This window comes from Leucoraja erinacea, chromosome 16 (genome assembly GCF_028641065.1).
Source record: "Leucoraja erinacea ecotype New England chromosome 16, Leri_hhj_1, whole genome shotgun sequence".
Classification (NCBI taxonomy): domain Eukaryota; kingdom Metazoa; phylum Chordata; class Chondrichthyes; order Rajiformes; family Rajidae; genus Leucoraja; species Leucoraja erinaceus.
In genome coordinates this window covers 38,887,460-38,903,368 of record NC_073392.1, presented here as the reverse complement: position 1 = coordinate 38,903,368, position 15,909 = coordinate 38,887,460, and the positions used below count along the sequence as shown (strand labels likewise).

At 43.1% G+C, this 15,909-nt stretch overlaps 1 protein-coding gene across 2 annotated transcripts; it reads right to left on the bottom strand.

Annotated features, from left to right (window-relative positions):
- Positions 1 to 359: 359 nt before the first annotated feature.
- Positions 360 to 15,895, bottom strand: LOC129704846 (MKRN2 opposite strand protein-like). Of its 2 annotated transcripts, XM_055648224.1 has the most exons (6): positions 15,748 to 15,895; positions 14,244 to 14,296; positions 11,277 to 11,726; positions 5,989 to 6,038; positions 5,377 to 5,539; positions 360 to 2,315 (listed from the first exon to the last, which is right to left on the bottom strand). In XM_055648224.1, exons 3-6 carry the CDS (start codon positions 11,477 to 11,479, stop codon positions 2,087 to 2,089), a joined length of 645 nt encoding a protein of 214 aa, XP_055504199.1. In that variant the 5' UTR covers positions 11,480 to 11,726; positions 14,244 to 14,296; positions 15,748 to 15,895; the 3' UTR covers positions 360 to 2,086. The 2 variants fall into 2 exon arrangements, with proteins under 2 accessions (XP_055504199.1, XP_055504200.1); XM_055648225.1 differs by lacking the exon at positions 14,244 to 14,296 and having other exon boundaries at positions 15,748 to 15,894.
- Between the last annotated feature and the right edge of the window lie 14 nt (positions 15,896 to 15,909).

Here is a 15,909-nt window from a genome sequence, read left to right as displayed (position 1 = left end):
ACCTGATAAATGTTATGATTGCAAAAAAGATTTTCATCTGCGAGCATTAAGCAGTGACCTCTGGGAAGGGGCAGCATTACCCCTGATGGCTGCTTCAAAATCCCTGCTCGAGGTGAAACCTGTTGAACCAAGTCTGTGCTCAGAAGATAGACATAAAAAGCTGGAGTAACAGCGGGTCAGACAGCATCTCTGGAGCGAAGGAATGGGTGACCTTTTGGGTTGAGACCCTTCTTCAAACTGAGAGTCAGGAGAAAGGGAAATGAGAAATATAGACAGTGATGTAGAGAGAAATAGAACGAACGAATGAAAGATATGCAAAAACAAAACGATGATAAAGGAAACAGGCCATTGTTAGCTGTGAGCTGGGTGAAAACGAGTTACAATGAGACTCAACAAGGTGACTTGTTGAGTCTCATTGTAAGGAACCCCAGCTGCTTTATTGTATTACATAGGCAGGGTTGCAAAGATCGCTTGAATCAACACAACACCACACCCTAAACACACTCGTCTTGGGCTTTGTGGTGAACTGGGAAGAAATTGCTATGAGCCTGACAGAGATATTTGCTTTATCTTTAGCTATAGTTGGAATTACAGAGGACTGGAGGGAACTACAGACCGGTAGTTCAGTAGCGGTAAATTATTGTCAGGGATTCTCAAAGACAGGATTTACCAGAGTTAGAAAGGATGTGCATAAGTAATTGTGACTCACAAATTTGATGAGTTTTTTTAAAATGTCGCAGTGGAATGATGAGAGCCGGTTGGTGGACGTTGTCTATACGGGCTTTAGCAAGGCCTCCGATAAAGTCCTGCATGGTTGGCTAGTCTGGAAGGTCAGATCACATGGAACCCAAGGCGAGTAACAACTGGATTCAAAATTGGCTTGGTGGAAGGAGCCAGAGGGTGGTAATGGAAGGTTGTTTTTCTGAATGGAGGGCTGTGGCCAGTGGTGTGTCTCTGGGATCTGTGCTGGGTCCACTGTTGTTTGACTTCTACAGCATATTAACAATTTGGCTGACAATGCAGTTAAAATGGTAAGTAAATTTGTTGATGACATCAGAATTGTTGGTGTAGTGGACTCTGAAGAGGGCAATCTGGATCAACTAGGGAAATGAGCCAAAGAACAGATGCAAGTATACTGTGTGGATGCAAGTATACTGTGAAAATGGCACCAGGGTGATATCTGGCATGCTTGCCTTCATTCGTATGGAGATTGATTACAGGAGTTGGGATGTTATGCTACAGTTGTCCAAGATGTTGGTGAGACCACATGCAGTTCTGGTCACCCTACTATGGATGTCTTTAAGCTGGAAAGGGTGCAGCAAAGATTTACTAAGGTGTTCCTTGTACTCAAGGGATTGAGTTATAAGGAAAGGCTGCATAGGCGAGGGCATTTTCCCCTGGAGGATAGGAGGCTGAGAAGTATACAAAATCATGGGAGACATGGATAAGATAAATGGTCACAATTTCTTAGGGTAGAAAAGTCTGGAACTTGAGGGCATAGACTTACTGTAAAGTGAGAGGGGTAAGATTTAAGAGACCTGAGGGGCAATTTCTTCATGCAGAGGGTGATGTGTATATGAAATGTGCTGCCAGATAAACCTGTAGAGGTGACGTTTAAAAGACATTTGGAGAAGGGTCTTGACCCGACATGTCACCAATTCCTTCCCTCCAGAGATGCTGCCTGTCCCGCTTAGTTACTCCAGCATTTTATCTATCAGTTATAATAATTGGTCAGCATAGATGAATTTGGCTAGAGGACTTGATTCCAGCTGTATGACCTTGTTGTTCTGACCAATGTTTATGAAGTACAAGTTCTTGTGATCTTGAGGACAATAAAGAATTCTGGATTGTTGACACGCATTGCAAAAAAAATACATCAATCATTTATATATTAATCATTTAATAATTTGTATTATTTAGAAAAATAATTAGGTTAATTTACAATAAGATTACATTGTGACTAATGGATGTAAGAAAAGTAATTTTCCAAATCAGATGTCTTTATTTCTTTTTCATGTTTCGCTGAGTCAATAATATTTTTGTCAAAAATGTGGGAAAGAGCAGTCACTGCTGCAGTTGCTTATCTTTAAAACTGGCTGCTAACTTCTTCAGTCTGGAAGTCATCTGTAATATAAAAGTAGCTCCTGCATAACTCTCGATAAAGTGTGATGTATTTGGAGGCTCGCTTTGTCCGTGGAACCACAAACCTCTCGGTAAATTCTGTCCTACTCAGCTGTCGTTTGCTTTGTGCCACCAGGACACGGTTGATGAAGGTCAAGGCGTAGGAGTAGCAGTTGTGCTCATATTCATTGTACCTATCAATAAAAACCATATCGATATTTAGAAAATGGATGACTGTTGCAATTGTGATCGTTGTTCAAAGTTGCTTTAAACAGCTAGCATAAGGAACTGAGTTAAGGAACTGATAGAATGAAACATTATGCACCCATTTAGTATCAACTGAGACCTGTCGGGTTAATGGTGGTTAACGTCATAGAACGAAGGACAACAAGGGAACAGGCCCCTTGGCCCACGATATCTATGCCGAACATGATGCCAAGTTATCCAAATCCCTCCATTCTCTGAATATCCATGTGTTTAAATGCCCCTATTTTATCTGTATCCACCACCAGCCAATGGTAGTGTGTTTCAGGCACCCGCCACTCTCTGTGTTGGAATAAACATTTGCCCTGCACATCGTCTTTAAACTTTGCTACACTCACCTTCAGGCTATACCCTCTGGTCTTTGGCATTACCACCCTGGGAAAAAGGTTGTGACTGTATACCCTTTCTATGCTTCACATAATGTTATGCACTTCTATCAGATCTCCCCTCAGCCTCCGATGTTTAAGGGAAAATAATTCCACTGATTTTGACGTTGTCAGCAAACTTACAAACCAAACCATCTACTTTTCACCATGTCATGTCATATATATATATATATATATATATATATCCACTGGTTGGAAAGAGCTTAGAATAAAACCCTTAAGGGTTTTGACACGAAACGTTGCCTATTTCCTTCGCTCCCATAGATGCTGTCTCACCCGCTGAGTTTCTTCAGCATTTTTGTCTACCTTCAGTATTTTCTTTCTTGGTTCAGGTCATCTGTGTCACATGAACAATATTTTGTTTCCTTGGCATATTTTTGCATTAATATTTATCTCCGAGGGCAAGCCTTTCAGACAGTTCTGATTATCCATGTCGACAATGATAAAAGCCATAACTGCCAGCCCCATTATGTTCACCCAGCAAAGACATGGTTCCATTGGTTCCATGCTCTCTCCAACATTTCAGTTGATTGATTCACCACACATTATTCAGTGCAAACTTACAGCCAGGAATGAAGAGCAGTTGTTGATGGGGCTTTTAAAGGGAACAAGGATTATACAAAACCATTTTACTCCGTTAGTAATTCATGTATTGTAAATTATCCAGATTAAAGCATGATTAATAGGATAGAGACTGCAATTAAACACCTTCACTCAGCCCGCCAGAACCTACCTGATCTCCCAGTTGCTAAACACTTTAATTCTCCTTCCCAGTCCCACACAGACAGTTCTGTCCTCTGTCTCCTCCATTGTCAGAGTGAGGCTAAATGCAAATTGGAGGAACAGCATCTCATATTTAGCTTGGGCAGCTTACAGCCCAGTGGTATGAGTATTGATTTGGAGCAGTGGGTGGGTATCAGGGGCATAGCACTGGAGTGGTTCAGGTCGTACTTGGCTGATCGAACTTTTTGTGTCAGCCTTGGGGACTCTGTATCCTCCTCTGCTCCTCTGTCGTGTGGGGTCCCACAGGGCTCAGTTCTTGGCCCTCTCCTCTTTTCACTCTATTTGCTCCCACTCGGTTCCATCCTTAGGAAGCACGGGATTTCATTCCACTTTTATGCTGATGACAGTCAGCTTTATGTGCCTCTGGGAAAGGGGGGTGTACACTCTGTCGGCCTCTTGCTTGAGTGTCTCAGTGACATAAAGGCCTGGATGTCACTGAACTTTTTAAAATTTAATGATGACAAGACAGAGGTAATGATCTTTGGTGGCACCTCTGGGGCCCCCCCTGTTGATCTAGGCTCTTTGTCTGCATATCTCAAACCTAACATCACGAACCTGGGGATTAAAGTGGACCCTGAGCTTAGATTTGACTGTCAGGTAAGGGCTGTTGTTAAATCTGGTTTTTTCCATCTGAGGCAGCTGGCAAAAATAAAGCCGATTTTGTCAAGGAAGCACTTTGAGACGGTAATCCATGCCTTTGTTACCACCCGGCTGGATTACTGCAATGCACTGTATCTGGGGGTTAGTCGGTCCTCCATCGCCCGTCTCCAGATGGTACAGAATGCAGCTGTTCGTCTCTTGACAGGCACACGAAAGCATGATCATGTTTCTCACCTTTTGGCCTCTCTCCACTGGCTGCCTATTCAGTATAGGATTCGTTTTAAAATTATTTTATTTACTTTTAAATCCCTAAGTGGTCTTGCCCCGTCCTACCTATCTGAGCTTCTTCACCCTTATTCGCCCTCCCGCTCTCTCAGGTCAGATGATCAGCTGCTCCTGATTGAGCCAAAGACTAAGCGGAAGCTCAGAGGGGACCGTGCCTTTGCTGTGTCGGCTCCGAGATTGTGGAATGAATTGCCTCTGCACGTTAAACAGGCCCCTTCTCTAGCTGTTTTTAAATCACTCCTGAAGACATATCTATTCTCCATGGCCTTTGTAGACCAGTGAGGTGTCGAATTGTTTATTAACTTTATTTGCTTGGTTTTGCTGCGTTGTTTGTACTTGTGTTTTATGTTTTTTAATTTATTGTTTGGATTTTTGTATGTAATTTATGCGCCTCGTGTTAGTTGTATGTTCTGTTGTTCTGCCTGTTTTATGATGTCTTGCTTGTTTTCTTTTTTCTGTACAGCACTTTGGTCAGCTTTGGTTGTTTTTAAGGTGCTTAACAAATAAAGTTATTATTATTATTATTATTATTGATTTCTCTCACTTCAGGTAGCCCCGGCATTCCATCTCTCTCTATCCCTCCTCCTCTATCCATCGCCCCACCCAAGTCGCACTAGCTTCTTGTCTTCACCCTACAAACAGCCAACAATGGCCTATTTCCTTTATCAGTTACTATTTTGCATATCTTTCATTCATTGTTCTTTATCTCTCAACAACAACGTATTTTCCCCTCGTTTCCCTTATCCCTAACCAGTCTGAAGACAGGTCTCGACGTGAAACGTTACCCATTCCTTCTCTCCAGAGATGCTGCCTGACCCGCTGAGGTACTCCAGCCGTTTGTGTCTATTTGCGATTAAACCAATGTCTACATGCTGAAAATATCCACATAAAGTTGGTGGGCTAACAGACGTGAAGTGTGACATTCTGTGATTCATACCTGTTTGGTAGCCATACATCTGCAGTGGAGAATTGCTCCAGGTAAATATCCCACTGGTTAATTAAATTGTACATGTCCGGTTGTACCAATGGAACAGAGATACATTCCTCCCAACCGCAATCATCTCTTTGAACACCAGTTTCAATGTAGTTGTACACAACTCCTGCAATAAAGGAAGAGTGTGAACCACATGAAGCTGGGATAAAAGGTATAATTTAAATCTTGGACATTCAAATTTGAATTTTTGTTGGAACACTGAGTGAAACAGATTTGTCACAAAAAAAATTGTTTTCAGTATTTGCATGGAAGAGCTCCTTAGTACATTCCACATTATCCAGTCATTATTAGTGCAGTGCCAATGCTATAGTGTTTGCTACATAGTCTGATAGATAGTTATGAAAATAAGCCAACCGCTTATTAATTTCATAATTATTATTTAGTTGCACACCAAACTCCAATATATTCTTCAAATTAAATAAACAAGTTCAAAATATTACCAATTAATTTTCGCTTAATTACTTTTACAATTGGTGTTTCAGTACATTATGTAAGACTGCTGAGATGCCACTTGCTTTGTGCTTAAATCAATCTGCTTGCTTGTTTTGAACTCACCATGTGTATTTGAGATGGCAACATGAAGGTCACCTTTTCCATCATATTCTCTGAGGAAAAAAGTATTATTCAGTCAATTGCTGTTATTTTCGAGCAAGCACACCACGCGTTAACAGGGTAACAAGTGAACCAGTAGGAATAATGAAATGGATGTAAATCTTTAAAAAAGGCTCAGAAAGTCATAAATGAGAAATATAATTAAAGTTGGGACAAATTTGGAATAATAAAATATGAAAAGGTGCACAGAGAAAGGAAAAGTTGGCACTAAATCTGGAAAGTTGGAAAGAAACATTTGATTGTTGGTAAATTACCAACAGACACTATTTGAATGTAACAAGGAAAACAAGAGAATTTGAAAGTATTTGAAACTAACCCCCCTGTGCCATTTTATTGCCAATCCTATAACTATATTACTAAAAGTCTGATCTTGACCACTTCCTGTTGTTCTGTATATTGATTTTATAAAAATCGCTTCCACTTATGGCTGTGATTTTTGGCCATCTTACTCAGAGTCCCCCACCGCTGCGCAGGACAAGAGGATTTTTCCCATCGATGAAAAATAAAAGAGTTATTAGTGTTTAAAAAATGTTGAGATTCTGTCTCCTGAAGGCCACGCCCCTTCCGGAGAGACTATAAAACCCGGAAGTGTTGAGTGCCTCAGTCAGTCTCTGCAAGATGGGGGAGCGAGAGGGTCACGTCTCTCAGTCTGAGCTGTGTATAACACTGAACACATGTCTACTAAACTGTGAGTGGTTTTACTGACCTGTCAGTGCCCTTAATGTGGTTTTGAAATATAGTGTGGAAATGCTAAAGCTGTGTTGCCTTTGGTTTGGAAGTGGTAAAGCTGTGTTGCCTTTGGTTTGGAAATGGAAATGGTAAAGCAGTGTTGCCTAATTAAAGTTGCCTTGCCTAATTAAAGTTGCCTTGCCTTCTATATAATTAAACGTCTAATCTTGACCACTTCCTGTTTGCACTTTATATTGATTTTAGAAAAAACGCTACCATGTACATCTTACTCAGCTTCCCCCTCCGCTCATCAGGTGCCGAGGATTTTTCCCATCGATGAAAAATAAAAGAGTTATTAGTATTTTAAAAATGTTGAGATTCTCTCTCCTGTCAATCACACCATGAAGGCCACACCCCTTCTGGTGGGAGTGGAGGGAGGGACTACAAAACCCAGAAGTGTGGGCGTGGCTCAGTCTCTGCAAGATGGACGAGGGAGAGGTCACGACTCACGGTCTTTAATGGCCTTGAACCCTGCTTGAAATGATATTAAACTGCACTTGAATTTGGTGGCCTTGCACCCTGCTTGAAATCGAATTTCAAATAGCTGAGTCAACTGCCAACCCACCAGCCACGAGTGAATGAGCTGCCAGCACAACAAGCTTGAGTGACTGAGCCGCCAGCCCATGAATACATTCGGCCCACAATGTCCATACTAGCCCTCTGGAAACCAGTCCTTTCAGCCCACAACACCCATACTAGTGCTCCAGAAAGCCCCCCACCCCCCCTCCACTGGCCACCAATATTGGAATTGGTGGAGAGGTGGAATATTGCGTTGGGGGACCAGCCCTCCCTTGCAACGGGTCCCACTTAGTCTAGTTACTACTATTACTAGACATGAGCAACATTTCCACAGCAAATGGACAAGAGTGTGTCTCTGAGAAAAAGTTTTGAAAGATAGTCCTTGTAAACTGTTGTACTTGTAAGAGATATTTTTGAATTGTTTGATTATTGTGGGGCCAACGTTGTAGATAATCCAAAGTCATGTCCTATAAACGTCACACAAGGGGGGGGGGGGGGGTGGGGGGGATTAACTTCTATTTATATAGTGCCTTTCAGGATCTCAGGACATCTCAAAACATTTTACAATTGATATAATAATAGTTCACATGTCATGTATCATGCAGGAAGTGAGATAGATATTTTGCATACGAACAAAGGTCATACACGGCAATTAAATTAAACAAAAACGGGAAATCCGGGAACATAGAAACATAGAAAAAAAGGTGGAGTAGGCCAGCACCGCCATTCAATATGATCATGGCTGATTATATAAAAACAGTACCCCGTTCCTGCTTTTTCCCCCATATCTCTTGATTCCTTTATCCCTAAAAGCTAACTCTTGAAAATATCCAGTGAATTGGCCTCCATTGCCTTCTATGGCAGGGAATTCCACAGATTCATAACTCTCTGGGTGAAGACGTTTTCCCTCATCTCAGTCCTAAATGGCCGACCCCTTATTCTTACACTGTGACCCCTGCTTCTGGACTCCCCCAACCGGGAACATTTTTCCTGCATCTAGCCTGTCCAATCCTTTAAGAATTTTATTTTAAGAACCATTCAACAGGGCAAATTTACAGCAACGGCAGTTTTTTAAGTAAACATATTGATCTAATTACTCATTTAGTGCGGATTGCGGGATACATATTAACCATGAGCCCGCCCCTGAGCGTTGCAATATTCTATCGCATCCTATTCTGTCGAGCTCTGAACTAACTGTCAAGTGTGATTTACATTGGGACCGAGTATTCAACCCTCTCGTTCACAGGTTCATTTCAAAGCAATAAAGTACAATGAATAATTTGGCGTTCTGGCGTTTAACCAAATAACCTGCAAGAACACAATAGGGATAGCTCAGCAGGACAGGCGGCATCTCTGGATAGAAGGAGTGGGTGACGTTTCGGGTAGAGACCCTTCATAGAAACATAGAAACATAGAAATTAGGTGCAGGAGTAGGCCATTCGGCCCTTCGAGCCTGCACCGTCATTCAATATGACCATGGCTGATCATCCAACTCAGTATCCCGTACCTGCCTTCTCTCCATACCCCCTGATCCCCTTAGCCACAAGGGCCACATCTAACTCCCTCTTAAATATAGCCAATGAACTGGCCTCAACCACCCTCTGTGGCAGAGAGTTCCAGAGATTCACCACACTGTGTGAAAAAAGTTTTTCTCATCTCGGTTTTAAAGGATTTCCCCCTTATCCTTAAGCTGTGACCCCTTGTCCTGGACTTCCCCAACATCGGGAACAATCTTCCTGCACCTAGCCTGTCCAACCGCTTAAGAATTTTGTAAGTTTCTATAAGATCCCCTCTAAATCTCCTAAATTCTAGAGAGTATAAACCAAGTCTATCCAGTCTTTCTTCGTAAGACAGTCCTGACATCCCAGGAATCAGTCTGGTGAACCTTCTCTGCACTCCCTCTATGGCAATAATGTCCTTCCTCAGATTTGGAGACCAAATCTGTACGCAATACTCCAGGTGTGGTCTCACCAAGACCCTGTACAACTGCAGTAGAACCTCCCTGCTCCTATACTCAAATCCTTTCGCTATGAAAGCTAACATACCATTCGCTTTCTTCACTGCCTGCTGCACCTGCATGCCTACTTTCAATGACTGGTGTACCATGACACCCAGGTCTCGCTGCATCTCCCCTTTTCCTAATCGGCCACCATTTAGATAATAGTCTGCTTTCCTGTTTTTGCTACCAAAATGGATAATCTCACATTTATCCACATTATACTGCATCTGCCAAACATTTGCCCACTCACCCAGCCTATCCAAGTCACCTTGCAGTTTCCTAGCATCCTCCTCACAGCTAACACTGTCCCCCAGCTTAGTGTCATCCACAAACTTGGAGATATTGACTTCAATTCCCTCATCCAGATCATTAATATATATTGTAAATAGCTGGGGTCCCAGCACTGAGCCTTGCGGTACCCCACTAGTCACTGCCCGCCATTGTGAAAAGGACCCGTTTACTCCTACTCTTTGGTTCCTGTTTGCCAGCCAGTTCTCTATCCACATCAATACTGAACCCCCAATGCCGTGTGCTTTAAGTTTGTATAACTAATCTCTTATGTGGGACCTTGTCGAAAGCCTTCTGGAAGTCCAGATACACCACATCCACTGGTTCTCCCCTATCCACGCTACTAATTACATCCTCGAAAAATTCTACAAGACTCGTCAGACATGATTTACCTTTCGTAAATCCATGCTGACTTTGTCCAATGATTTCACCACTTTCCAAATGTGCTGCTATCCCATCTTTAATAACTGACTCTAGCAGTTTCCCCACTACCGATGTAAGACTAACTGGTCTGTAATTCCCCGTTTTCTCTCTCCCTCCCTTCTTAAAAAGTGGGGTTATGTTTGCTACCCGCCAATCCTCAGGAACTACTCCAGAATCTAAAGAGTTTTGAAAGATTATTACTAATGCATCCACTATTTCTGGAGCTACTTCCTTAAGTACTCTGGGATGCAGCCTATCTGGCCCTGGGGATTTATCGGCCTTTAATCCATTCAAGTTACCCAACACCACTTCCCGGCTAACCTGGATTTCACTCAATTCCTCCAACTCCTTTGACTCCAGTCTGAAAAGTCACCCATTCCTTCTGTCTGGAGATGCTGCCTGTTCCGCTGAGGTACTCCAGCATTTTGTGACTATTTTCGGTTTAACCCAGCATCAGCAGTTCCTTCCTACACAATAAGGATAGCTATTTTCATGAAATCATTGGTATTTTTCAACAGCCCAGTGATTCCACTAAAACAGCATTTCAATCAGAGACTCTCGGGAGAGTATTACCCCGTCGTAAATAGTGGTTGGAGGCTTTGAGAAATCTGATTTGGCATTTCGAAATCAAGATCTAAGTACTGTCAGCAATTATCAGGTCTGATATGTCTCTTGCATCTACTATCAATCGTTCAACGCGAACACATATCCATGCAAATCACTGGCAGAAAATATTGGCAAATAAACCCACAAATTTAGAGGATTTGTTTTCTCTAAAACATTAAACTACTGTCAAAATGTATCACATTTCTCCCATTTGTTTTGGTTTTCTGTGCGTGAAACCATGTTCAAGGTTTCAGAACGCAGTTCCTTCATGTTAAAGTAACAGCGTTTCTCGTATGTATGGAGCATAGCGGATCAACCGACTAAACTGAATGGGGCCGGACACCATCACAAATCCCTTCAAACCAATTATTCATCACACATCTCTTAATTCTGATTTTTCTTCATAAAAATGATTCACGTGCATTTTGTTTCAAAACGTAGAACCGAATCTAAATGTGCAGGAAAGAACTGCAGATGCTGATTTAAACCGAAGATAGACGCAAAATGCTGGAGTAACTTAGCGGGACAGGCAGCATCTCTGGAGAGTAAGAATGGGTGACTATCCGGGTCGAGACACTTTTAATCTGAAAGATGTTTTGTGGGTAACAACTTTCAGTTGAACTTCCATGCTGGTGTTTAATATTTCCCCTGCGTCGTTTTTATTTACCTGAGGAACGATCCGTGAGTCGGTTTGATCAGGAATGAACACTTCTCATGATGTCCATCTACAAAGCAGTTGGGAATACAGACAGGGGCCTCGTCCAGTCCGCGTCCTGCGAGGCTCTGGCCGCAGATCGGACATTCCTCTGGGACATTAAAGCAATAAATGTCTTTCTCACAATGGCGAAACGTAATAACGCGGTTCTCCATGTCCTTCCCCAGTGAGATACGTAAAAGTCATCCAAACCAGGCGAGTAATTCGCTGCACCACAGCGGCTTCGTTAAATACCAATTCCATTCATGTTCCGCAGCGGTGCCGACAGGATTGACAGCATCAAGAACCAACCAGAACTTGAACGTGAGGCAGCAATTGTCCCATGTCAGGAAGATATTTGTCCGCTGCTCCAACCGAGATGTGACATCGAGCAGCTCCCGTCCCCACTCAATGCCGAGCGATCTGTAGAGATACAAACAAACTTGCTGAGATAGAACCATTGAAATATCGCCCGACGTTGGAGCTGATGTATAGTTCATAGAGTGATACAGGCCCTTCGGCCCAACTTGCTCACCCCGGTCAACATGCCCCATCAGCCCGCATTCGGTCCATATCTCTCCAAACCAGTCCTACCCATGTACCTGAAGAAGGGTTTCGGCCCGAAACGTTGCCTATTTCCTTCGCTCCATAGATGCTGCTGCACCCGCTGAGTTTCTCCAGCATTTTTGTGCACTATCCATGTACCTGTCTGTTTCTTAAACGTTGGGATAGTCCCTGCCACAACTACCTCCTGTTGGCAGCTTGTTCCATACACCCACCATCCACACACAGTTCGAGCAATCCCGGATGATTTTTGCTTCCTATGCCGTTGACCAACGTGCCCTTACATAAAGAAGGCTGAGGGAGGTAGACCCCTCAAATCACTCAGTGTACTGTGGTCGTCCAGGGATTTTAATAAAAGCCGCAGACGAATTTGAATGCGAAGGCTGATAATTGTGAGATTAATTTGCTGAGCTACAGGGCTGGTGGCAGTTTGATTAAGGGACATAAGTTGCCAAGAACAACATTAGATAGGGCAGACCTCAAGATGTTACAAAGGCGGAAGTGGTCAATGTTGCAGAGATGGAAGACTCATGCTCGGAGTGTGTAGAAGGCAGGACACAGCCAGTAAAACGGGCTCCCCATAGATCCTTAGTGCCAGATCCTTGCCTTGATCCCAATGTAGTAAAAGGAATGGCGGACAAATAAACCAAAGCGTTTATGTTCAGTGAATACCCATTCAGTCCACAAGCAAGGGATATTTCTGCATACAGACCGCACACAGCACGGGTCCTATCTGCCATGCTTATTTGTTTTGCTTACTTTTTAACATATTCACCTGATTATTTAAGGTTTGAATGGTTCAATTCATGGGACTGAACACTGGAGCGTGTGTAAATGTTTAACTTTGAGGGTTAGTAAGTAATTAATGAACATTATGTTAAACCTTCCGTCCACGCCTGCGAGAAGGAAAACGTTGTCCGAGCCAACCAGCTGCTGAATGTTTACTTGCTTCCCTGAAAACACAATTGTTGCTGTTGCAGATAAAGAACAATATAATTTGTGCGGCACGGTGGCGCAGCGATTTAGTTGCTGCCTTAGGTTCAGGTTCGATCCTGGCCAAGGGTTCTGTCTGACCCAACGAGTTTGCATGTTCTCCCCAAGGTGATCGCGGGTCGGTGCGGACTCGGTGGGCCAAAGGGCCTGTTTCCGAGCTCTATCTCTGAAGTCAGTGGTACAGTCTATGTGGCGTTTGCACGTTTTCCAGTGACCACCTGTGCTCCGGGTGCTCCGGTTTCCTCCCACATCCCAAAGAAAGGCGGATTTGTAGGTTGATTAGCCTCTGTAAATTATACCTTGTGTAGGCAGTAGAGCAGCTCACCAATAATCAAGGGACCCGGTTCCATGCTATATATGTAAACTAAATACACCATTTCACTTTGTGAGAATCGCCTTGCCAACAAGAATAATCAGACACACATTACCGTTTACCAGTATATCTAGCCTTTGGAGAAACAGTTGTTAATTATTTACTCCTGCAGATGTTAATAAAAAACAATGCCTATAAATTTATTTTTTGATTGATTATTAATGATACCTTGTAAATTTTGATTTAGTTGATCGGACATATCTTAATGGTATGATCTCTAACTGTTGAGGTAACACAACGATATTCTTCTAAATTTAGGATGTAAAATTATTTGCTTCATACAATTGACCATGTAGACAGCTGTAAACATCTAGTGTTGCAGGAGCTCCAGATATTTTTCTAATAACTAAAATGGGAATCACCTTCTGGCATCTTACTACCAAATCCTACCCACATTTGGAAAATCCAACATCTTTCCTGAAACAAAATGCTGGAGTAACTCAGCAGTGAGTTACTCCAACATAGACACAAAATGCTGGAGTAACTCAGCGAGACAAGCAGCATCTCTGGAGAGAAGGCATGGGTGACATTTTGGGTCGTGACCTTTCTTCAGACGTTTCTCAACCCGAAACATCACCTATTCCTTCTCTACAGAGATGCTACCTGTCCTGCTGAGTTACTACAGCATTTTGTGTCTATCTTTGGATTCAACCAGTATTTGCAGTTCCTTCCTACACAGTTACTCCAGTAACTTATGTTTATTTTCGGTTTAAACCAGCATCTGCAGTTTCTTCCTACACACATCTTTCCTGAAATTCTTGGTCATTTACGCCTTTAAACTCACACAGGAGTTTATCATAAGACATGATTAGCAAGATACAGCACAGAAACAGGCTCTTCAGCCCAATTCATCCATGGCGACCAAGATGCCCCATCTAAGCTCATCCCACTTGGCTGCATTTAGCCATATCTCTCTAAACCTTCCCTATCAATGTACCTGTCCAGGTGTCCTTTAAATATTATTATTGTACCTGCTTCAACTACCTACATGATAAGAAACTGGCACCTACCCGTGGAACACTCGGGTAATCCAGTTATATTTCAATTCTTGTTAATGTAGCACCTTTAACAGAGAAAGAAATGTTAGTTTATTTCCCAAATCAGCTTCATCTGATCATTATTCCAGTTTAACAAAACTTAGGTTTAGTTAAAATGAATTTAAGTGATAAGATTTTCCAACTCAACCTCATGCGAACTAAAAATAAATGGGGAAATGCTAGCTTCAGGAAATAATGCTCAATTTTGATCCAAAACGCTAACCATTCCTTTGCCTCCACAGATGCTGGATTCCTCGATCAGATTGTTAACTACTACGGATTTCAGCATCTGCATTCCCCTGTGTCTATAAAGTATTCTACGTTTCCAAAAGTTATAAACCCCAATATCACCTCGCTATTATTCCATTGATTGTGGTCTCCATTACCTCATGGATACTAGCAGTTAGGAGCTGTCGTTCCTTATATAATTTAGTGGACGAGGATATATTAGCATCAATAGCAAACAAAAATCAAATAAAGAAGAACTTAAGTTAAACCAAAATGGAAACTTATCAGACCCAGTCAAAATACTGTAGATGTGTAGGAAATAACAGCAGATATTGGTTTAAATCAAAGGTAGATACAAAATGCTGGAATAACTCAGCAGGACAGGCAGCATCTCTGGAGAGAGGGAATGGATGGCGTTTTGGGTCGAGACCCTTCTTCACACTCAAAATACTGTTGATGCAAGTTCGCATTTGTAGAGGGAAATAGATAAACGCAATTTCTGGTTGGAACTCCTCTTTAAATTGACGGAGTCAGGGAATAAAGCTGACGATAGCGTGGTACGAATGGGGCAAAGCCTAGCAAGTGATGGGTGGGTACAGGTGAGGGGGGTTTGGTTGGCCGATGGGTGGAATAAGTGCCAGTCAAGAAATGTAAAGGAGACAAATAAGGAAATAAACGAAATCAGATGACAAATAAAGGAAATCCGATAAGGAGAGTGAAATCTAACCCCAGAGAGATGGATATCGGGGGGGACGGGGGGGACGGGACGACGACGACGACTACATGGCAGGAGGGGAAGAGGGATATGGATGGGGAGGGGGAGGGATAAAGGTGGAAGGGGATAGGAGGGACGGAAAGGGAAAGTGTGTGGGGTGTGGGAGGGCGGAATAAAAGAAAACCAAGAGGCTCGGAATAGAGAGCGTCTCCGCTGGTCACTACTACCCTCAGATAACCATTTACATCTTTAACTTTTCTTTCCTTGACGCCTCTCCTTTGGTGCTTCTTTTCTTTGTGCCATAAAAGGCAGGTTGACTACCTGAGGCCCGGCACGGCACGGCCCGGCCTGGCTGTCCCCCCACTTCAGATGCAAGGTCACCACTGGCTCGGTGACTCTATTTCTCCCTCCTGGGGTCCCGCTTGACTTGCTAACTATTGCCAGCTCTATCTATGACCTTTGATCGGGGGGGGCTAACTCCTTAGTCTTGTTGGTGATGAGACTCGTTACCCACACCTCACTCGTTACCCACACCTCTGGAGAAGCTGCCGGCGTCTGCTCCCCGCTTCAGGCGGCGCCCCGGGGGGTTACAGGTGCTAGTTGTGGTGGCGGTGCTGCTGCTGCTACAGCCACAGCCTGCGGCCTGACGTGGGCCGCCCTTCACTCCCCGGTTACGGAACAAACCGCCCGCCTGCC

Bases quoted from the DNA above. Each gene is read 5' to 3' on its own strand.
- LOC129704846 (XM_055648224.1), bottom strand. From the start codon at position 11,479: ATGGAGAACCGCGTTATTACGTTTCGCCATTGTGAGAAAGACATTTAT. The intron at 5,540-5,988 runs GTGAGTTCAAAA...CCTTTATTGCAG, and splicing joins TGCCATCTCAAATACACATG to GAGTTGTGTACAACTACATT. The intron at 2,316-5,376 runs GTATGAATCACA...TTTTATTGATAG, and splicing joins GATGTATGGCTACCAAACAG to GTACAATGAATATGAGCACA.